Raw genomic sequence first — 21,864 nt, forward strand, 5'->3', positions numbered from 1 at the left:
TCGCCTGAATCATTCCTCTCTAGCCTGATTCTACAAATTAGTGGCCTCTGTTCCTAATTTGCCCGTAGGCTTACAATTGCCTTGTGAATTCTCTCTTTTTGTCTCTCAGTCTCGAATCCCTTTTTAGAAAAGGAAGGGAATTACATATATGTCCTATCTAACAATTTCCTTCACAATTGAAGGGATAGACTACATATTTAGAAATCAAATCCTATCCTAATCTGAACAATTCTAATTACTTGGCTTGATCTCTACGCAGGGAGGATCACTTTCCACTTATCCTCTAATTTCCTTACTATTTGTAACAATATAAATACTTACATACTTTACAATTAATAAAATTAAACAACCAAGTCTTCCTCCAAACTTTCATTAGCCACATCATGTGACCACACCATCACATTGCTGGCTAGGTCTAGATGCTCCTGCATCAATTTCTTTGTAAATTGTTTACAAAATTAATATGCTTGAAATATATGTAAGTTTAGCCAATATGTATTGGTTGGTGTTTGTCATGCAGAGGCACAAAATGAAGAAGGTCGATAAAAGTATTTATATTAGTGTAGAAGAGCATATAAAAAGATTACAAAATGATGAATCAGGTGAATGAAAAAATACTATCCAATATGAGATTTTTTTTGAATTTTCATTAATAATATACTTAAGAATATCAGATAACATGTTTAAGGAAATCTATTAGTTCATATATGTTTAATATTGTACAAAGAGAAACAATGAAGCAAAAGATCAAAGTTGTTCTAAGGAAAGAAAAATTATAGAACATGTAAATGACAGTGAATTGGTTCTTAGCTCACCTGGAGTGGTGCTGGAGGTTAATGAAAGGGGGATTTTTTTTTACAAGACTATGAGGGATCTAGTGGAAAGAAAGGGGGATTTTTTTTACAAAACTATGAGGATCTAGTGGAATGAATGTATAGACGTACTTTCCACTTACAATGCAAAAATCAATCCAATGATTCTAAGAAACAAATTATATCTAAACTACAAAAAGCGTATATAGATTGTTATATTTATTGGTTATGTTCGTTTAATGCAATAATAGATACAAGGAAATAGGTTGTTATATTAATTAGGTTTGTTCGTTTTTTTTTCTGAACACATTGGTTTTTTTTGAAATTCTTTTGACAAAAAAATATCACATATTTAATTTGTACATATTAAATGTTAAATAAACATTTAACACAATTTATTTTTACATATAAAAGGTTGTCAAAAGAGAAAAAGTTATTTTCACATTTGAAGAAATAACACAAATTCTATATTTGCACATTAAAAGTTATATGATTCTATCTTTTTTATATATGAAATGTCTTATAAAAGAAAAGCTTAAGGAAAACATTGAAATGCAAATAATAACTAAGTGCAAGGAAAATATCTTTTTTTATACATGAAATGTCTTATAAAAAAGGACCTGCGGAAAACATTGAAATGACAATAATAACTAAGTGCAAGGAAAGTAAACATCGAAATGCAAATAATAACTAAGAGCAAAGAAAGTAATGAATGCAGGTAAATTTCTGATTGGCCTTGCATTTTAATATAAATAAATATTCTCATGATGATGATGATGATGATGATGGCTAACGTCCGCTGACACCAAAATTTGGTCTATTGGACCTAAAGAAACAAATTATTTAGTTTGATTTAAGATTTTATTCCTATGCTCAAAAATCTTGGAGAGAAGCCTCCCGAGCTCACTATAATTTTGACATTGTAAAAGGCTAGGAAGGTTAGTATTGTGACAAAGATTATGAAATTGAGATCTAATGTGGTTGTAAGTGGGGCACTCTAAGAAGAAGTTGTTTTCATCCTCGATGTTCCTATTCTCACATAGATGGCAGATCCTTTCCATCCATGGTGTTTTAGGAACCGCCCAACGACCTGTTTCACTATGGAGCTCATGAGAATTCGTTCTAATCTTTGCTATATTAATTTTCTTCTTTGAGCTAGTTAAAATAGAGAGATACTTTTGATCTTCTAGGGTGGGGTTGATGACCTTCTTATAATAACTTAATTTTCTTTTAGTTGCTAAATCTTTCTCACACCACATTTTTTCTTTGAACTTAGAAGTAACAATATCTTTAATGTTATAAATGTTTTGCAATGCATCATTCTCGTTGATCTCCCAATAGTTTAACTAGGCCCTCGTGTCTTTATACCACCCCCGTTTGAGCCTTAGGTGGTTTTGGCTGGAATTTAAAGCTAGCTTAGGAAGTCTATGATCTCCTATGTTATTGAGTTTGTGCTTGTACAGCAGAAGCCTAATCATAGCTAGGCTCTTGATAGGGGAAAGAACTATTTCTATAAGGAGAATAGGATAGGGTGTATTCCTTTTAATTTTCAGGTTGTACGTTATAAAACGCTTCTGATTTGCTCAATCTTTCTCCAGGATTCTCTAGAGATGCTGCAACCCCAAACCTCACATCCATATAAGATAACATGAGTGACTAAAGTTTCAAAGAGGAACTTCTTTTTATCCCACATTACGAGGTTTGTTGTTTTACAATTATTTTCAAGACCAAAATAAGCTTTCCACCACCCATTAATCCTTTTCTCAATGTTATAGTTCCAGTTGAGCTTGTGATGAATATCAATTCCTAGGTACTTGTAAGAATACACTTCCTCCAAGTTATTATTGTCATACATAAAATTAGCATAAGTTTCCTTCTTGGATTTGATAATCATAAGTTTTGTTTTGTTAGTGTTAACAGTCATACCCATGGTAGAGCAGAAATCCTTAAGAAGCCTGAGTTGCTTATCAAGATCAGATGGGCACCTTGCGAGAAGAACAATATCGTTAGCATAGAGAAGAAGGATGATGACTATCCCAGCAAATATCATGCCAGCACATCCCACTTCCTCTAAATAGCCTTCGATCTTGTTGATGTAAATGCAAAATAGGGTAGGGGAGAGGGGGCAACCTTGTTTAACTCCGATATTACACTTAATATCTTTCAACCACCCCTCATTGCTCTTTAGCTTGGCAATTACATTCTCATATAACCTTATAGCGACAACTCTCAACTCGAAAGGAACCTTTAGCTCTTCTAATATATTCCAAAGGTTGTATCTAGGAACCGTATCGAAAGCCTTTCTAAAGTCCACAAAGCAACAAAAGAAATTGGATTTATCATTACGACATTCCCCCACAATGATCCTAAGCGTAATGAGGTGGTCTGTTGTTGAGTGATGCCTTCTGAAACCTGCTTGACCTTTAGCCCGCTTACCTTCACTTTCAAGCCATATGCTTAACTTCTTTTCCAAAATACTACCATATAACTTGGCTAAGAGAGGGCTGATCATAATTGTCCAATAATTAGAGGGGTTATTTGTATCCCCACTTTTAAAAATAGGGATAATTAGGTTTTCAGTCCAAGGTTTAGGGAACCCTTGCTTGACTGCTTGATTGAAAAGCTTGTGGATGTGGGGGATGAGGACAAGACCTCCAATTTTTAAGATTTCCGCCTAGTAACCTTCAATGTCCTTAGCTTTCCCATTAGCCAGGCGATTAACCCCAAACTCAATGTCTCCTAAAGAGAAAACTTCTTTTGTTGTGAGCAGGATTTCCAAGTTATCCATGACATTTGGAGATTCATAAATCTTTTTAAGATAGGAATTCCAATCGTGAAGAGCAATTTTATTATTATCTTTAGTTTTCCTAGTCAGAATCTGCCTCCAAAATTTCTTAGGAGCTACCTTAGAGAGGTGTAAGAGATTCTCCTATCTTTGACGAATGTGCTGCCTCTTTTTCCTTTTAGTTAGGGATTTGTATATTTTTATCTTGTCCATTTTAAGAGATACATCAACAGCTTCCTTGATTGCTCTCCTCGCATTTTTATAACCTTTGTCATACCATGGGTTGGTTTTGCTATTTCTTTTATTATTTGAAACTTCAATTGAGAACTTGTTAATAGAATATGAGAGGGTTGTAGTAAAATTATGATACAGGTATTCTATGTTATCTATACTAGATAAAGGAAGCATATTAATTTTTAATTCATTTAGAAAGAGATCGTTTTTATTTCTATCAAATATTAAGTTCTTTTGGCTATAATGATTATTTTTTGTGGGATCTCTATGCATGAAAAAATTGAGAGCTATAAGTAAAGGCCTATGATCAGAGTCAGGCTCGTGCTCATTTAAGATGTCAAAATTTATTATTTCGTTGTATAATGGGAGGTTGGAAATAACATAGTCTACCACGCTGCTACCAAGTCCATGGATGCAGGTCATCTTGCCAGAATTGGGCCACTTCTTTAGACCGTTGCAAATTATGAGATCTTGAGCACTACAGAGCTTGACTAGATCCGACCCAAACAAATTTTCTCCGAGGTCTTCAGAGCTCCTTTTGTACCTACTAGCCAGAGTAGGGTCTTTGTCTAACGAAACAGGATTAGGGTTGGAATGACTTCTTAGAATAATAGCTTGGTTGCTTGAAGTTCGAGCATTAAAGTCACCTATTAAAAGGATATTACCTTCATTCCTTAGGCTAGAAATATTATTCTCTAAACCATTGTAAGGGTTATTTTTATCTAGATTCTTCTTCTTATAGAAGTTAGAATTGATGGGGGAGAATAACATATTGCTATGTAGGTCTTTTTATTATTAATGTCACTAATCTCTATCCAACTATATTGGTTGTGAGGGTCGTTTTTATAAATCCTAGCATGGGGGGAGATGTTCTTCTTAATGTAACAAGCTATTCCCCCAATGCCTCTACGGGAGGATCGCTTGTTCCGGGTAGACCATAGGTTAAAGCCATCTATGTTAGGGACCTTAGATTCTTCGTGCTCCCAAGCTTCAACAAGCAAAATAATATCAACGTCATTTGAGATCCAACTTAGCTTGGGGCCTTTGTTCCATGGAAAGCCCCGACAGTTCCAAGAAAGGATCCAAAGCATGTTGAATTGCTATTTATTATTATCTTTTTGGTTTCTATCTCGAATAAAGGCTTTTTTATTTCTGATTATTGCCCATTTTCCTTCCTTTCTAGCTTCTTTTACCTTTTGAACCTCTTTTCTTAATTCTGCTTGATCTTCTGGAATGAGATCTTCATTAATGAATATTCCCATTCCTTTTAGACTTGAGGTTTTACTAAATAGTGATAAGAGTTTGTGCAAGTAAATTCTTTGTTGGTCTTGCATTTTGATATAAAAAAATATTTTAATGTATTGGTTGTTGTTAATATTATTGGATATTAAAAATGTGATGTATATCAAAGAAATTTTTAAGTTGTTTTATAATATTTTAAATTAATTTTATTAAATATTATGGAATTAAATTTATAAATTTGAAAAAAAACACACACACATTATTTGTATATATATGAAATGTTAGTAAAAAAAGGTGTATGGAAAACATTAAAATACAAATAATAACTAAGTGTGGGGAAAACATGATTGCCAATAAATTTTTTGTTGCCTTTGCATTTTGATATATAAAAAATTATTTTAATATATTAGTTGTTCTTCACATTATTGGATATTAAAAATGTGATGTTTATAAAAAAAAAATTAAGTTGTTTTATAATATTTTAAATTAATTTTATTAAATATTTTGAAATTATATTTATAAATTTGAAATAAAAAAAAAACACATTATTTATATATATATGAATATAAGTAAAAAAATGTGTATGGAAAACATTAAAATACAAATAATAATTAAGTGTAGGGAAAACATGACTGCAAATAATTTTTTTATTGGCTTTGCATTTTGATATAAAAACATATTTTAATATGTTAGACGTTGTTAACATCATTGGATATTAAAAATGTGATGTATATTAAAGAAAACTTTAAATTGTTTTATATTATTTTAAATTAATTATATTTAATATTTTGGAATTATATTTATAAATTATTAAATTTGAGTTTTTTAATTATTTTTGTTTAAATATATTATTTTATTTTATTTTTGTGTAAAAATATTTAAATATAATATAACAGAAATCTCTTCTATACAGGATAAAATAACTGTCGTTAATTTTGGATTCTGAACATATTATGTTGGCATACTATTTAATGATAGATTTATGATATTTATAACCTTAACTGTTTAGAGTTCTTGCTGCAATCCTGAGTTAATAGATTTGATGATTGTTTTCTATTCGTCTTGCACTTAAGAGATTTTGAATGTTTGAATGTTTTCCATACAGTAATCGGATTATCTTGCAAATTAGTTTATTTAACATTCTTCCTGTTTCTGCACTTGTGGACATACTACTAGATTTCATTATGGCCTTCTGGGACTGGATAGGAGGTCCCTGAAACAGCTTGGCCTCTGGCTAACCCAGTAACAGTCTAATAGTAAATGTTATGATTTCGACAATTTAAGATTATAGGATGAATCTAGGACTAAATAATGATTTATTTTTTTTTAAATCGCTCAGAATGATGAAAATGTTGAAAATGTAATTTCAACGCAGCGAGACCACTGCCAGAAAACGTTCAGCCAACCAGCCGGAAAGCTCTCGGGTTGATTTCAGGCAGAAGGAATAATCCGGCAAGGAGCTCCGATACAATTTGGAGCTGACACGTGGTTCAGCCCTGACGTAACGCAATGTAAGAATCTCGGGGGTTAATGTTCAGCACTTGTTGGCCTTCCGATATTCTCCTCCTCCGTTCGATCTACTCCACCCTTTTCGTCCGTTGATTGCCCAAACCTGCATACGAACATACATTAATGACTTTGCGTGGAGTGAATTTCATTTTTGGTTGACCGCGGTAAAATAATTAATGAATTAATTGTTACCGTAGAGAATAGGTAAGGTGATTTAAATTTTAATGTTTTTATATGTATCGGAGGTATGGTGGTGCATTTAAAGAAAGGCATGGGTGTTAAAAATACTTACGGCACGTAAAAGTAATTGTGTTTTTATTTTATTTTATTTTGTTTTCAAAAAAAATGAAAAGGGCTCGTGCATTGACTATTGTAAAAAAAAGAGAGCAGTGAAAAACGTGCTCTGCATCTCTGTTTTGTTTGGCACATGGGATATAAGGTTTTTGTTGTTGGTCATCGTAGAATAGTGGTGCAGCGAAAAACCATGTGTGGTATGTATTGAACACACAGCAGTGTGTAAAAAGATAAGAACCAGGTGATGTAATTTTTGGAGTTGTAAGAAAACCATGTGTGGTTTTGCACAGCAGTGCATAAAGAAAATGGTGGAGCGTATTTGTATGCATATGTAAATTTTATTACAGCAGTAAAGTGAATGTAAAAGGGGATTTACAGCAGTAACCCAGCTCAGTGAATTCTCAGGTGAAAACACAGTGAATGTTTTTTTTGTTGAATGTTTTTCTTGTGGTGAATCCCTCTCAGTAACAGAGGATGAATATGTATGAGGAAATATATTTGTGAATAGAAATGTTTTGTGTCAGTTTAATGGTTTGATCTGAGTCATTTTGTTTCTAAGAGGTTTTCTGTCAAAAGATCCTGGACAGAGTAAACAGAGCATTGGCTCTGTGGTAAACATATTGTTTGTTTTTGGTATTTTGCATTAAAAATACCCAACAGTGGTATCAGAGCAGGCTTAGGCTCTTTGAAGGAGACAAAGAAGCTGAAGGGAGAAGGTTGTTGCTGCAGCAAAACTTCTCAGGCAGACAGAAGACTCAGACATCAAAGGATTCAGGTATTTCAAAAGTTTTTTTTGTGTTGCTGAAGAAACAGTCCGCTGTTTTAAACACAGTCAAGGATTTAGAGGCAGAGATCAGAATACAAGGAATGGCCAGCACAAGCACTGGTATGGGTTTGTTTAACACCCAGCTCCCACAGTTTAATGGGAAGAACTATGACTACTGGTCAATAACTATGACAACCCTGCTTGCTTCCCAAGATTTATGGGAAATAGTTGAAGAAGGTTTTGAAGAACCAGCAGATGAAACTGAATTCAATGCACTAACTCAGGGAGAGAAGGATCTGTTGAAGAACAATAGGAAGAAGGACTCAAAAGCCCGTGTGTTGTTGTATCTAGCAGTAGACCAGAGTATGTTTTCAAGGTTAGCAGCAGCTAAGACAGCAAATGAAGCATGGCAAACCCTCAAGACAGCCTATCAAGGCATGGAGAGAGTGAAGACAGCAAAGCTACAATTGCTGAGAAAGGATTTTGAAAACTTGAACATGAAGGAGTCAGATAACATTGACTCATTCTTCACTCATGTGATTGGTGTAATCACACAAATGAGAACTCATGGAGAAACCATCGAAGATAGAAGAATAGTGGAGAAAATATTGAGGGTCTTACCCTCAAAGTTTGATGCCATAGTCACCACCATTGAAGAGACAAAGGATCTCTCAAACTATTCAGTTGATGAGCTACATGCATCACTGATAACACATGAACAGAGGTTGAGTAGGAATGAAAACTCATCTCTTGAGCAAGCCTTCAAGACCCAGATGTCCTTTGGAAGAGGAAGAGGTCAAGGAAGAGGAAACCGAAGAGGAAGAGGCAGAAGCCAGAACAGAGGTGGAAGGAATAACCCAGCAAATGCACAAGGAAGAGGCAGCAATCCAAATCAGAACCAAGGCCAAGGCAGCAGCCAACAAGGAGGACAACATCATGCTCAAGGACAAAGGTATGATAAATCTAATGTTCAATGCTATTATTGCAAAAAGTATGGACATTATGCTAGTGATTGTAGAAAGAAACAACATGATATGAACAGCAGACAAAATGCAAATGTTACAAGAGAAAACAACAGTCAAGACAATGTCCTGTTAGCTTGTAACATGGCTGAAACACATAGTGAGGACATATGGTTTTTAGACTCAGGTTGCAGCAACCATATGACAGGGAACATAGCCCTCTTTTCAGCCTTAAATCAGAATTTGAAATCAGAGGTCACACTAGGAACTGATAGTAAAGTGTCTGTTATGGGAAAAGGGGAAGTAAAAATATTTACAAAACAAGGAGAAAGGAAAACCATAGTAGATATCTACTATGTCCCCGGAATGAGATGTAACCTATTGAGTGTTGGACAGCTTATCCAAAAGGGTTACAATGTTTACTTTGAAAATGATGTGTGCACCATCAAGGACATACCACCCAGCAAAAGATGCATTGCTGAAGTGAAGATGACAAGGAACAGGATGTTCCCTCTCCGGATCAGGGCAGACTTGAAGAACAAAAGGGAAATGGCAGCAGTCACCCAAGAGGCCTTCCAAAGCGTGCCAAAGGATGAGAACTGGTTATGGCACTTGAGATTTGGGCATCTCAATTTTGGAGGTCTAAATTTGTTGAGTAGGAAAGGAATGGTAAAGGGATTACCATTGATAGAGAAGCCGGACAGCCTTTGTGAAGGTTGTATATTGGGCAAACAACATAGAGAAAGTTTTCCATCAGGGAAGAGCATAAGGGCAAAGACACCCTTAGAGATTATCCACTCAGATTTGTGTGGACCAATGCAAGCTCCATCGTTAGCTGGCAGCCTATATTTCTTGACATTCATTGATGATTTTACAAGAAAGACTTGGATATATTTCCTTAAAAACAAAAGTGAAGTCTTTGAGAAATTCCAAAACTTCAAAGCACTTGTGGAGAACCAAAGTGGGCTGCACATAAAAGTATTGAGAACTGATAGAGGAGGTGAGTATATCTCCAAGGAATTCCTAAGATTCTGTAGAGAAAATGGAATTCACAAACAGTTTACAACTCGGTACACCCCACAGCAAAATGGAGTTGCTGAAAGGAAAAACAGGACCATTATGGATATGGCAAGGAGCATGTTGAAGGCAAAGCATTTGCCAAATGAGTATTGGGCTGAAGCTGTACATTGTGCAGTTTATATATTGAACAGGTGTCCTACAAAAGCAGTCATGAACAAGGTGCCAGAAGAGGCATGGAGTGGGAGAAAGCAAGGAGTCACCCACATGAGAGTTTTTGGATGTGTGGCCTATGCACACATTCCAGATCAGCTAAGGAGGAAGTTGGACAGCAAAGGGGAGAAATGCATCTTCATTGGATACAGTGATGAATCCAAAGCCTACAGGTTGTATATTCCATCTAGCAAGAAGTTTTTTGTCAGCAGAGATGTTCAATTCATAGAAGAGGAAGCTTGGGATGGAAGCATAGAGAAAACAGTCAATGTCAAGAACTGTTTGTCTCATGATGAAGATGAAGAGGAGGTGGCTGAAATGCATCCCCAAACAGCAGCGCCAACACAAGGACAGCAAGGGACACCATTGAGGATAAATGAGAGTGCTTCTCCAAGCACACCACAAGGAGGAAATTCAAGTGCATCTTCAAGCACTTGCACACCAAGTGAACGAGGTAAGAAGTTTAGAAATCTAAGTGACATTTATGAAGAAGGAATGAATTCCTTATTTGCCTTGTATTGTCACGTTGATGATCCTATTCATTTCGAAGAAGCAATCAAAGATAGGAAATGGATAGAAGCTATGGATGAGGAGATGAATGCCATAGAGAGAAACAAAACATGGGATTTGGTTGAGCTACCAAAAGGCAAAGAAGTCATTGGTGTGAAATGGGTCTACAAGACCAAGAGCAATGCTGAAGGCAAGATTGAAAGGCATAAGGCAAGGCTGGTTGTCAAAGGCTACAAGCAGCAATATGGGAGAGATTATGAGGAGACTTTCGCACCGGTTGCAAGAATGGAAACCGTGAGAGTAGTGCTGTCCATAGCAGCACAAAACAAATGGAAAGTCTACCAAATGGATGTGAAATCAGCATTCCTAAATGGAGTGTTAATGGAAGAGGTTTATGTGGAACAGCCTCTCGGATATGAGAAGAAAGGAGAAGAGCACAAAGTGTGCAGATTGAAGAAAGCTCTTTATGGGCTGAAGCAAGCGCCAAGAGCATGGTACAGCAGGATAGATTCATATCTATTGGATAATGAATTTGACAAATGTGAAGGAGAACCCACAGTCTACATCAAAGAAAAGGATGGTAAGATTTTGATTGTGGTCTTATATGTTGATGATGTTATTTTCACAGGTAATGATGATCAGCTCATTAAAAATTTTAAATCAGTCATGAAGGATGAATTTGAAATGACTGACATGGGTTTCTTGAGATACTTCTTAGGCATAGAAGTAGATCAAAATGAAAAAGGAATTTTTATATCTCAAGCAAGATATGTAAATCAAATTTTGAGCAGATTTAAGATGGAAGAATGCAAGGCAGCAATCACTCCCACAGTGATGGGATTAAAACTCAGCAGAGAGGACAACAGCAAGGATTTTGATCCTAGTTTGTATAAAAGCATTGTGGGTAGTCTTATGTATTTAACAACAACTAGGCCTGATTTAATGTATGCTGTTAGTTTAATTTCCAGGTTCATGGAGAGGCCAAAGGAGGCACATTGGCAGGCAGCAAAGAGAATTTTGAGGTATGTCAAAGGTACCAAAATGTTTGGAATTTTGTATCATGCCTCAGAACATTCAGATTTGGTTGGATACACTGACAGTGATTGGGCTGGAAGTGTAGATGATCGGAAGAGCACTTCCGGTTATGTTTTTAATATGGGTTCAGGAGCCATTTCATGGGCTTCTAAGAAGCAGTCCATTGTAGCATTGTCTACAGCAGAGGCTGAATATGTGGCAGCTACAGCAGCAGCATGTCAAGGAGTTTGGATGAGAAGAATGTTGAGAAGCTTAGGCCAAGAGCAGGCAAAAACGACAGTGATCTTTTGTGACAATAGCTCTGCTATTGCATTGTCAAAGAATTCAGTGTTTCATAAGAGAACGAAACACATTGATACAAGGTTTCACTACATCAGAGAATTGGTGAACAATGGAGAAATTGTCCTAGAACATTGCAGGACTCAAGAACAGGTTGCAGACATCTTGACAAAGCCACTTGATCAGAAGAGCTTTGAATTTTTGAGAAAGTGTCTGGGTATGACTGAATGCCCAGCTGTTGAAATTAAAGGGGAGTGTTGAAAATGTAATTTCAACGCAGCGAGACCACTGCCAGAAAACGTTCAGCCAACCAGCCGGAAAGCTCTCGGGTTGATTTCAGGCAGAAGGAATAATCCGGCAAGGAGCTCCGATACAATTTGGAGCTGACACGTGGTTCAGCCCTGACGTAACGCAACGTAAGAATCTCGGGGGTTAATGTTCAGCACTTGTTGGCCTTCCGATATTCTCCTCCTCCGTTCGATCTACTCCACCCTTTTCGTCCGTTGATTGCCCAAACCTGCATACGAACATACATTAATGACTTTGGGTGGAGTGAATTTCATTTTTGGTTGACCGCGGTAAAATAATTAATGAATTAATTGTTACCGTAGAGAATAGGTAAGGTGATTTAAATTTTAATGTTTTTATATGTATCGGAGGTATGGTGGTGCATTTAAAGAAAGGCATGGGTGTTAAAAATACTTACGGCACGTAAAAGTAATTGTGTTTTTATTTTATTTTATTTTGTTTTCAAAAAAAATGAAAAGGGCTCGTGCATTGACTATTGTAAAAAAAAGAGAGCAGTGAAAAACGTGCTCTGCATCTCTGTTTTGTTTGGCACATGGGATATAAGGTTTTTGTTGTTGGCCATCGTAGAATAGTGGTGCAGCGAAAAACCATGTGTGGTATGTATTGAACACACAGCAGTGTGTAAAAAGATAAGAACCAGGTGATGTAATTTTTGGAGTTGTAAGAAAACCATGTGTGGTTTTGCACAACAGTGCATAAAGAAAATGGTGGAGCGTATTTGTATGCATATGTAAATTTTATTACAGCAGTAAAGTGAATGTAAAAGGGGATTTACAGCAGTAACCCAGCTCAGTGAATTCTCAGGTGAAAACACAGTGAATGTTTTTTTTGTTGAATGTTTTTCTTGTGGTGAATCCCTCTCAGTAACAGAGGATGAATATGTATGAGGAAATATATTTGTGAATAGAAATGTTTTGTGTCAGTTTAATGGTTTGATCTGAGTCATTTTGTTTCTAAGAGGTTTTCTGTCAAAAGATCCTGGACAGAGTAAACAGAGCATTGGCTCTGTGGTAAACATATTGTTTGTTTTTGGTATTTTGCATTAAAAATACCCAACAGAAAAGATGATACACGCATGGAAAAAGAGGAGCCTAGAAGAGGGTAAAAGATTTTGCATAATGTAATTATTCATTTTCTACATTTAAATGACATTTGGTTTACTCATCTTTAATTTCAATAATGATGATGTTATTTCAATGATTTCAATGATGATGATGTTATTTCAATGATGATGATAATGATGATGATGCTGGTGCAATTACTAATTTATCTTTCCAACCAATCCCAACCAAATCCCACCCCAATAAAACTAAAACTACAATTAAAAAACTTTACTCTTATAACTAATAACACGAAAATAAATAACCAATAACATGAAAATAACAATGCATGTACATCGTCAAATTTTATAGACAAGGATGTTAGTGCATGCCCCACCCAGCATTTGCCGAGATGGTTAGAATCAAGGAAGAAACTGAAAAGTTCCACGTCTTTGGGATATAAAATTTAGAAGCGTATTGAATGTTTGACTTCTTCGCCAACGTCCCGACTTATGTTGGAGCTATTATCACTCCACACCATTCCTCTAGGTCCACTCGAACCTGCCAATAAAGAGACCGAGCCTGACACAAAATCGCTACTTTCACCAACAATTTCCTCTGAAATTGAAATTGTAGAAGCACGATGATCCTCATGTTTGATAGCCTCTTTCAGCTCTGCAACTACCTCACTCACGCTCGGCCTACCCGACGGTTCATCGTTAACACATCTCATCGCTACTTTGGCAACACCAGTGATACACATCATGTCGTAACCTCCATCCAACTTCTTGTCAATGATTTCTGCTATTTTACCAGGATTATCATTGTCCATTACGTAAGGTGTCACCTATAGATACGCCCATAATTATTGTTAGACTTGGAGAAATGCACTATAGGAATTCCTATAAATATTTATTGATGGTAAAATTACTTACCCATCTAATGATGTTCAGTTGCTCTACAGGTAGTTTTAAATCTATGGGTTGTCTACCACATATGACCTCCAGCAAAACCACTCCAAAACTATACACATCGCTCTTCTCGGTCAACATTTGAGTTTTGAAATACCTGTTAAGTGTCTCACAAAAAATTAGAGAAGTACAATGGAAAAGCAAAATGAAATTGTCTCTACTCATATAATGCCATGAATTTCTTAGCATCAAAATATTGCAAACAGGTGCAACCTATATATGCCCAACATACTCTGGATCCAGGTATTCTGCAGTTCCTTTTACGGCAGTCGTAACATGAGTAGCCTCCTCATCATCAGTCATCTTTGAAAGGCCGAAATCTGCTACTTTTCCATTCAAATCATTGTCTAAAAGGATGTTGGCGGTCTTGATATCCCTGTGAATTATTTTTGGGGTGCAACCGACGTGCAGGTATTCCAGTCCTTTGAATAGAAACCACAGGTGTATAAGTGAGATATGTCGTTTCTCATTATTTGTCCTTTGTAATATTAAGTAGAAATCTAGAAATTTAGGGCTATTTTATTATTCTCGATACTTCACAACGCGCATTTAGATAAAAAGAATCGATGTGCATCAAATTAACTAAGAGAAAGAGTAACCTTGTGCTGCATCTAAAGCTATTTTGAGCCTGGTTCTCCAATTTCGTTTGGAACAATGTGCATTAGGACCTGGAAAAGAATGCGTATTTATTACCTTGGCTATTTTATCGACTCAAATAAATATATATCTCTCAACAGAAGCATTTACCATAAAGGTTATCCCTTAGGGAGCCTCCTGACATGTACTCGTAGATAAGCATAACTTCTCTTGATTCGTTACAATAGCCCAGTAAAGAGACCAAATTTCTATGATGGATTCTCGAAAGAAGATCAACCTGTTCATCAAATAACCGCTCGCGTGAATTTTACAATACATAGATTACTCATAAATGGATTTAAACTATGATTCTGTGGTAATTACATGATTGAAGATATATTTGAAAATCACCTCATTTAAGAACTCTTTAACTCCTTGTCGCGAGGACTGCGAGAGCACTTTGACCGCGATGTATTTTCCTTGGGGCAATTTACCCAAAAACACCGATCCAAATCCCCCTCGCCCGATCTCTTGGCTAAAGTTCTGTGTGGCCGCTATCATCTCATCTAGAGTGAAGGCTTGGGATTTCGTTGAACTTGGCACCATAACCATCGAATAATCTGTAATCAATGAAGGGAAAATAAAGTTATTGAGAATCACAGCACCACCAATCAATCAATCAATCTAACCTAATATAAGCTAATTTCATTTAAAGGGATGACTACCATTATGTATCGTACTATAATATATTTAATATTATTAGTATTTATTTACCTTGGTACAAGAAAGATCTCGGTTCCATTTCCTGCCCCCTTCTTTTGTCAGCAACACCCTGTTCTTTTCCCCTGAATTTGTTGTAATACACAGCAATTGCGGCTACCATTGCTGAAGCGATGATTAGAATACCGCCGACTATCGTTCCGAGCAAAACCTTCCCTTCGTTCTTATTTGTAGTATGCAGAATGCATTTCCCCTTATGCATAGGTAAGTAGGAGTTTCCACAGTAACTGCAGTAGACCAAAGATAGAGATTATCCATGAACGTCCTCCAGTACGATTAATGAGACTCTGAGCTGGATAGATTATTGTCTTAATTTCGATGACATTTCTTTTATAGAAAGTAGGAAAGAAAAATTGAAATCTCTAATGATTTATGTCAACACATAAGGAATATAAAATACGATATGGTTACCTGAATTTCAATGAACCATTAAGAAGTTGGATAGGAATTACACCGCTAAAATTATTATTATTTATATTCCTGTGAAAATAAACACTACGATAGTTACTACTTCGACCGTGTCTAATTGTGAATAAAATTGTGGAAATAAATTTGGAATAAAATGTGTCAAAAATTAAATAGAATCAGAAGAAAAATGGCGACGTACAACTCTTTTAGGTTTTTCAGATCGCATAACCAGTAAGGAAGAGTTCCGCTCAAGTTGTTGTTTTGTAGATATCTACATAATTAGCAAAGTAATTTTGGTTTTATGAAAATGTATATGATCACTAAAAACAGACAAATTGAAAGTTGAATGTTGAAAACACAAACAAACTGAAAACTGAAATGTTGAGAAGAAACTTACAATCTCTCCAACTTGGTTAAACTGGAGAAATTTGGCAGATTCCCCATAAAAGAGTTATTATCCAGAGACCTGCCATTTCAACACAAATGATGTTGCACATATATTATGATTTGATATATAATATTCAGATACAAACTGTGTTCCCCTCCATCAACCGCATCCAGAATTCTTTTGAGTCCAACTAGGCTTAAAATATGGTTAATTTCTTCTCACACATTAATTAATGCGGTCAACTGTCCAATATCATTAGGCACCAATCCTGTAAGGTTCTTCCCTGACAGATTGCTGGCAACAAGTTTTAGTCAATATAAAATTTCACGATTGAATCTGGACAGTCATACGATTTCAGCTCGAAACATATCGAAGAAATTAACTTACATTTCCGAAATTCTTATGGGTAGAGTAGTACTACTCTCACATGCAATTCCATTCCACGGGACCAAAAAGCAAGGATCAGAAATCCAACCTTTCATGCCAAACCTGCTTTTGATAGACTCAAGCGCTTTTACTGCATCATCAAAAGAACTTGGTTAGAGATTGGATCATAATATCAACAATTCCAGTCTCAAAACATTAGGAAGGTAACTTACGATCTTGTGCATATGTTGCAGGTTCGGTGTCAACTACTATGTAAGTCTCAACAGCGTTGATTATAGGATTACTAGTAGCGTCACTTGTGTTGACCAAAGTAAAGTAGCAGTCATATGTTTGATTATTAATGAATGTTCGTTCCAACGTAGAATAATTGCTCAATGAACTAATGGCTTCAGACCGTATTTCGCTGTTTATTTCCACGTAAAAAGATCTCGATTGAGAGATATTTAGCTGCTCGATCTCTGCAAAATATAAGAGCAGTAATAATTTATGACCGTTGGTCGATCCTACTGTGAATTGAAAACCGAATCCCGTAGTAACCGCTGCCGTTTGCATCACAACAGATGGAGGATGTTTGCTGGTATTATTTGTTGAAATGGGCTCTTTACAACTTGCAAACTGTAAAGAATGATTATCAGAAAAACTTAAATCTGATTTATATGTCCAGATCCGGTCAAGCTCGTCTTCAGGATACCTGTTTAATCCATACGAGACCATTCAACTCATCATTACTTGGAAGAAGTTCAAGAGTATGTTAAGAGTGATATTTCTTTCTTGGTCAGTATTCGGTGATCTAAGTAGTCAGAATATTTGGTGATTTCGAAACACCCATGTATCTGGGTCTAACGCGCAAAACTGTGGGGACAAAGTTTTTCGACCCACGTAACATTGGATTATCCTAAATTCAGTGTATTTTTAAAATTTTGGTTCTATTTATAACCAGATTTTTGAATATCTTTGAGCCCCATTTTATTTAAAAATGGAATTTGTTTGCTATAAAATTAGCCAATTCCAAAAATATCTCAAAATGGTGAATATTACTACATCAAAATTGTCTCTCGTATTGAAATTCATTCAGCGTTATGGTATCGGTGGTATAGAGATATCTTTTCTTTAGAAGTGTAAACGGGTAGGATAATGGATTACAATGAACATTGGCATGACTAACTGGCTAATTATGACTCGAAGTTTATATATATTTATATAGAGGAGGCTTAATGTTATCATTTTTGAATAGAAAGGATGGGAGGCGCATGACCACATTAACAAGACAGTAGCTTGCTTGTTACGAGACCGTAGCCAATTTAACGAAATTGGGCCGAGCCAATGAAGGGAAGTAAGAGAAGTAAAGGTGGCAGAAAATTCAAGCTTAGAGAATTATGGCAATTATTTCCAGTGGTTTCTATTTAGGGTGCTTATGTTGGGAGAGCATGTGGTTGTGGAGCCGTTATTTACACTAAGCTCTATTATTTCTGGTGGGAGAGTGGGAAAGGATTCAATAATAGAACAGAAATTATAGCTTTGTGGGGAGTATTGATAGTGGCGAAATAGTTATGAATTAATTTGATACGAATCTAGTGTATCTAGAATGAATTAAGCTACAAAATAAATTCAATCCTTGCAAGAATAACTTCGGCGTAAATCACATGTAGATAAACATTTGTCGACGTGTTTCGAATCAATTAGTGTGGTTCATTGTTAGGACAAGTTGGTTGTCATGACGATGAACCACACTAGTTGGTTCCAAAGGCGTCGACAAATTTTTATCTACATGTGATTTACACCGAAATTATTCTTGCAAATATTATGGATCAGAGAAGCCTCAATTCAACTATTGATTCCTTGCACGATAAAGCCATTCATTGATGTGAGAGGACACGCTTGCAGGTCTCGAAGTTGAAGTCTAATCTAACTTTTTTGAAAAAATTCAATCCTCTACCTTTTAATTAATTAGATGAATTCAATTCTCCAAATTCAATCAATTGGAAGAAAGTCATCAAAACTCTGACAAGCACTTTCAGCCGGCACTATCAACTACTCATAAAAGCAACCGAGAATGAAAGTTTCTTTTGTTGTGATCTGGAAAGTGATAGCAATTGAAACGATTTTTCTTCAACAGAAATAGGATTGGTAAAAGTTAGTAGAATTTTGAACAGTTTGTTTTGTACAGCAAAGGATGTCAAACTCAAAGATATTTTGCGATAAAGTTTTAATATTACGAAAAATTTGGATAAATTATATAATCCAAGATGGAAAGATAGAAAATGTCCCATGTGCTACCTTTTTATTAATAAAACAAGTAGCGTTTTATACCACTACTTCTTTAATTAGAGGTAAATATATACAGTTGGAAATATTCACCTAATGTTCCGCCAACGTCATCTCCATACTGACATCAACATCGTTCCTGGCTTAGCCTGTCCATACATGCCCTGTTGAAGCGTCCTCAGTTTGATAGCAGAGATAAAGGGATCATCAGCTTCCGAGGTCCTGATCAAACAGATGTACAGCACTGTGCCAGAACTGACAAATATTGTTTCATTATAAAGTGCTTTATCTGAATTTGAGATCGCTATGTTTCCCATAGCTAACAGATCCAGTGTCTCAATAGAGAAAGCGAAGCTTGGCAATTGTCCGGATCCACTGTAATTTCCAAACTTAAACCACAGCCTTAAGAGGTAAGATATATTAGGGGTCACAGACAACTGATAGCAGCTTTTGTTCAGAGGCTTTGGGAAATATCGTAGAGTATACAACTCCTTGTAAGAACCGTGGCCGTAATTTAAGGCGTCCACGACCTCTGCTGTCTGACCGAAGTTTATAAAAGTTGTATCGGTAACCCAGCTTACATTGTTTTTTCCGGTTCGATTGGTTTTCCCTCCACAATCGATACTTAAGAATCCTTCGACACGACCAGAAATTACTTTTAATAAAACCATATCTTGTCAACCAAATATGACGATTCATCAAAAAGACATCAAATGGTGATTCAAGCAGACACTCAAATGACGATTCCGAAAGTTAAACACAACGGAAAAACTACAACATTCCCGGCAACTGTGAACTTAGGTTCCATAATTAGTACATACCTGGTTGAGGAGAAGTAAGAGGCAATAAACTCAAGAGCACGCCAACTAGCGCTATGCAACCTATCCATTTGCCATAACGAAATTTGTCCATAGTCAAAACCATTTAGAAAAAGGTCCTCAGGCGATATAACAGTAGAATGAAAGGAGGAGGATTCAGACAAACAGTTGCCTGTTTCCAAGGAATTTGGAAGTGTTCTTTACATATTATTTCTTGGCTTTTGGCTGTGCGAGACCTCTCTGGGAAAGTCCAATAACAACTTTCTTGTCGACTGTTTGCGTGACTGTCTATGTAATGTGTATGTTCAACATAATTGCAGCCCTTGTTGACTGCGAAATTTTTTTCCACCTACTTGCTAGTCAAGTCTTTTCCATGTACAACTTTCCGTATCCAGACTGTTGTTCTCATCCCACTTGCGAGTTAAGGTCTAGAGTTTTGTGTTCCCCCAAATTATAGTTGCGAGTCGTCTTTTCCATTTATAATAGAAAGTGGCCGTAAAATCCCCACGGTAGAGCTGTGAGATATGGTAAACTTATATTTTTGTTTTATTGATTTTGAATATTTCACTTATTAATAAAATTTAAATTTTAAATATTAAGAATTATTTTTTCAATAGGATATCATTGTAGGTTTAATTTTACTATTTTTTTAAATATTATATTGTAATGAATTTTATAAAGTAGTCTAAAAACACTTTAGCCTCAATCTACTAAGCATTAATCAATTTTTTTAGTGCAAAATTTGAAAAAAAATTTGCATCTCTAGAAATTTGAAAGTTCACCATATTAAAGTTACCATCTCACAGTTAAATCAAAATTATACTTGTAAAGTTTCATATTCAATTTATGTAAACTAATTGATTTTTTTATATCATAAATGATATCTAAAATTGTGCTGTAAAAAAATGAAAATCTTGATAAGATTTTGATAAAATCCTTCAGTAATTTTTAAAATTCTAATTGACAATTATCAAGCTTCAAGATTTTGAACGTCTTTCAAATTTTTTATGATGTTGAATCTATTTCTACCATCATAAATAGGATTCAAACACTTTCACTATAATTTTTTTTTTACATTCCCATAATTATAAAAATAAAAACTACATTCCCATTTCGACCTAAGCGTTTCGTCTGGTTACTCTTTCAGATCTTATGCTGGTTTAGTGCTTTTTATTTTATTTTAACAAATAATAATAATAATTATTATCTAATCTTTAATGTCATTGTTAAATTAGGTATCAAATTAGTATATTGGATTAGATTTTTTATTATAAGATAAAGAAGCTATTTGATTATTTAGTCTAGCAAAGCATACATATTCTAGCATTTGACTACTAAATTTATTAAGACATACATTTTCTATCTTTTTTGGTTTAAAACCCCTTAATAAAACACATGCTCTTACCTATTAAACCTACACAATCTGTATAGTACATGTCAACTATTATACATATCATTGTTTCTAAAGTGTACATCATGACCAGCCCAATAAAATAAAATGTGTTTTTCTTTAAAATGGGTAGAAGCCATTTAGCCAGGCGTAGAAGGCGGCCATAAACACTAGACACTACAACCAATACAGTGCAGCATCGAAACTCGGAATTCGTTGGACATTTTCAATGCAACATCGTCATCTCTGGAAGCTGAATCCGAATCCGTCCAAGTTCAAACGACATTTTAAATTTAAACAGGCGATTGTATATTGCAATCAATAGTAAGCCATCTCCATACAATATGGACCAGTCAAAATGCCCATCCACCTCCATCTCTGTCACCACGTTCTGCCTAGGAGTGTCCTCACAGACATGTTCTTAAAAATGACAAAAAGTTCATTGAATAAGAGCCGCGCTCAGAGGAAAAATCGACTGTCCAATAAGGATGTTGCCATTGGCCCGGTGCTTTACAATACCATCAGTAAATGTTTTTATTAAAATAATGTACGAAAGATTCTAAACATTTCTTATTAGCCGTCCATTCCCAAACTTTTGTTATTAGTCGTCCATTCCAGGTAAGATTTTAGTAATGTATTTGCTTGGTTTATGTTGAGCATTGACCATTGTTTTTTACAATATTTGTAATATTTGAATTTTAACCATAAATATTTTTTTTTGTATTATTAAAAATTTATTTTTCAAATATTTAATTGGATTATAATTTAAATGTTTTATTATAAGTTTTGTTTACAATATAATATTATGTATATACAAACAATAATTATGTCACATATTTTATGTCATAATTTATTGATATGATTGCAATATTTA

The 21,864-nt window shown here is 35.3% G+C and overlaps 1 protein-coding gene across 1 annotated transcript; it reads right to left on the reverse strand.

The window, feature by feature from the left end:
* Positions 1-13,473: 13,473 nt before the first annotated feature.
* LOC149188795 (putative LRR receptor-like serine/threonine-protein kinase At5g48740) lies at positions 13,474-19,706 on the reverse strand. The gene is given in 15 exon segments (XM_089410060.1): positions 13,474-13,854; positions 13,943-14,075; positions 14,211-14,400; positions 14,578-14,646; positions 14,726-14,852; positions 14,966-15,174; positions 15,329-15,561; positions 15,746-15,814; positions 15,942-16,013; positions 16,140-16,208; positions 16,353-16,424; positions 16,518-16,647; positions 16,730-17,208; positions 18,876-19,416; positions 19,604-19,706. Coding segments are annotated over 15 exon segments (2,877 nt in total).
* Positions 19,707-21,864: the final 2,158 nt, after the last annotated feature.

The sequence above is a fragment of the Pinus tabuliformis genome, chromosome 3_1, assembly GCF_031772625.1.
Source record: "Pinus tabuliformis cultivar Carrire ecotype Pingquan chromosome 3_1, CPIR1, whole genome shotgun sequence".
NCBI classification, from domain to species: Eukaryota; Viridiplantae; Streptophyta; class Pinopsida; order Pinales; family Pinaceae; genus Pinus; species Pinus tabuliformis.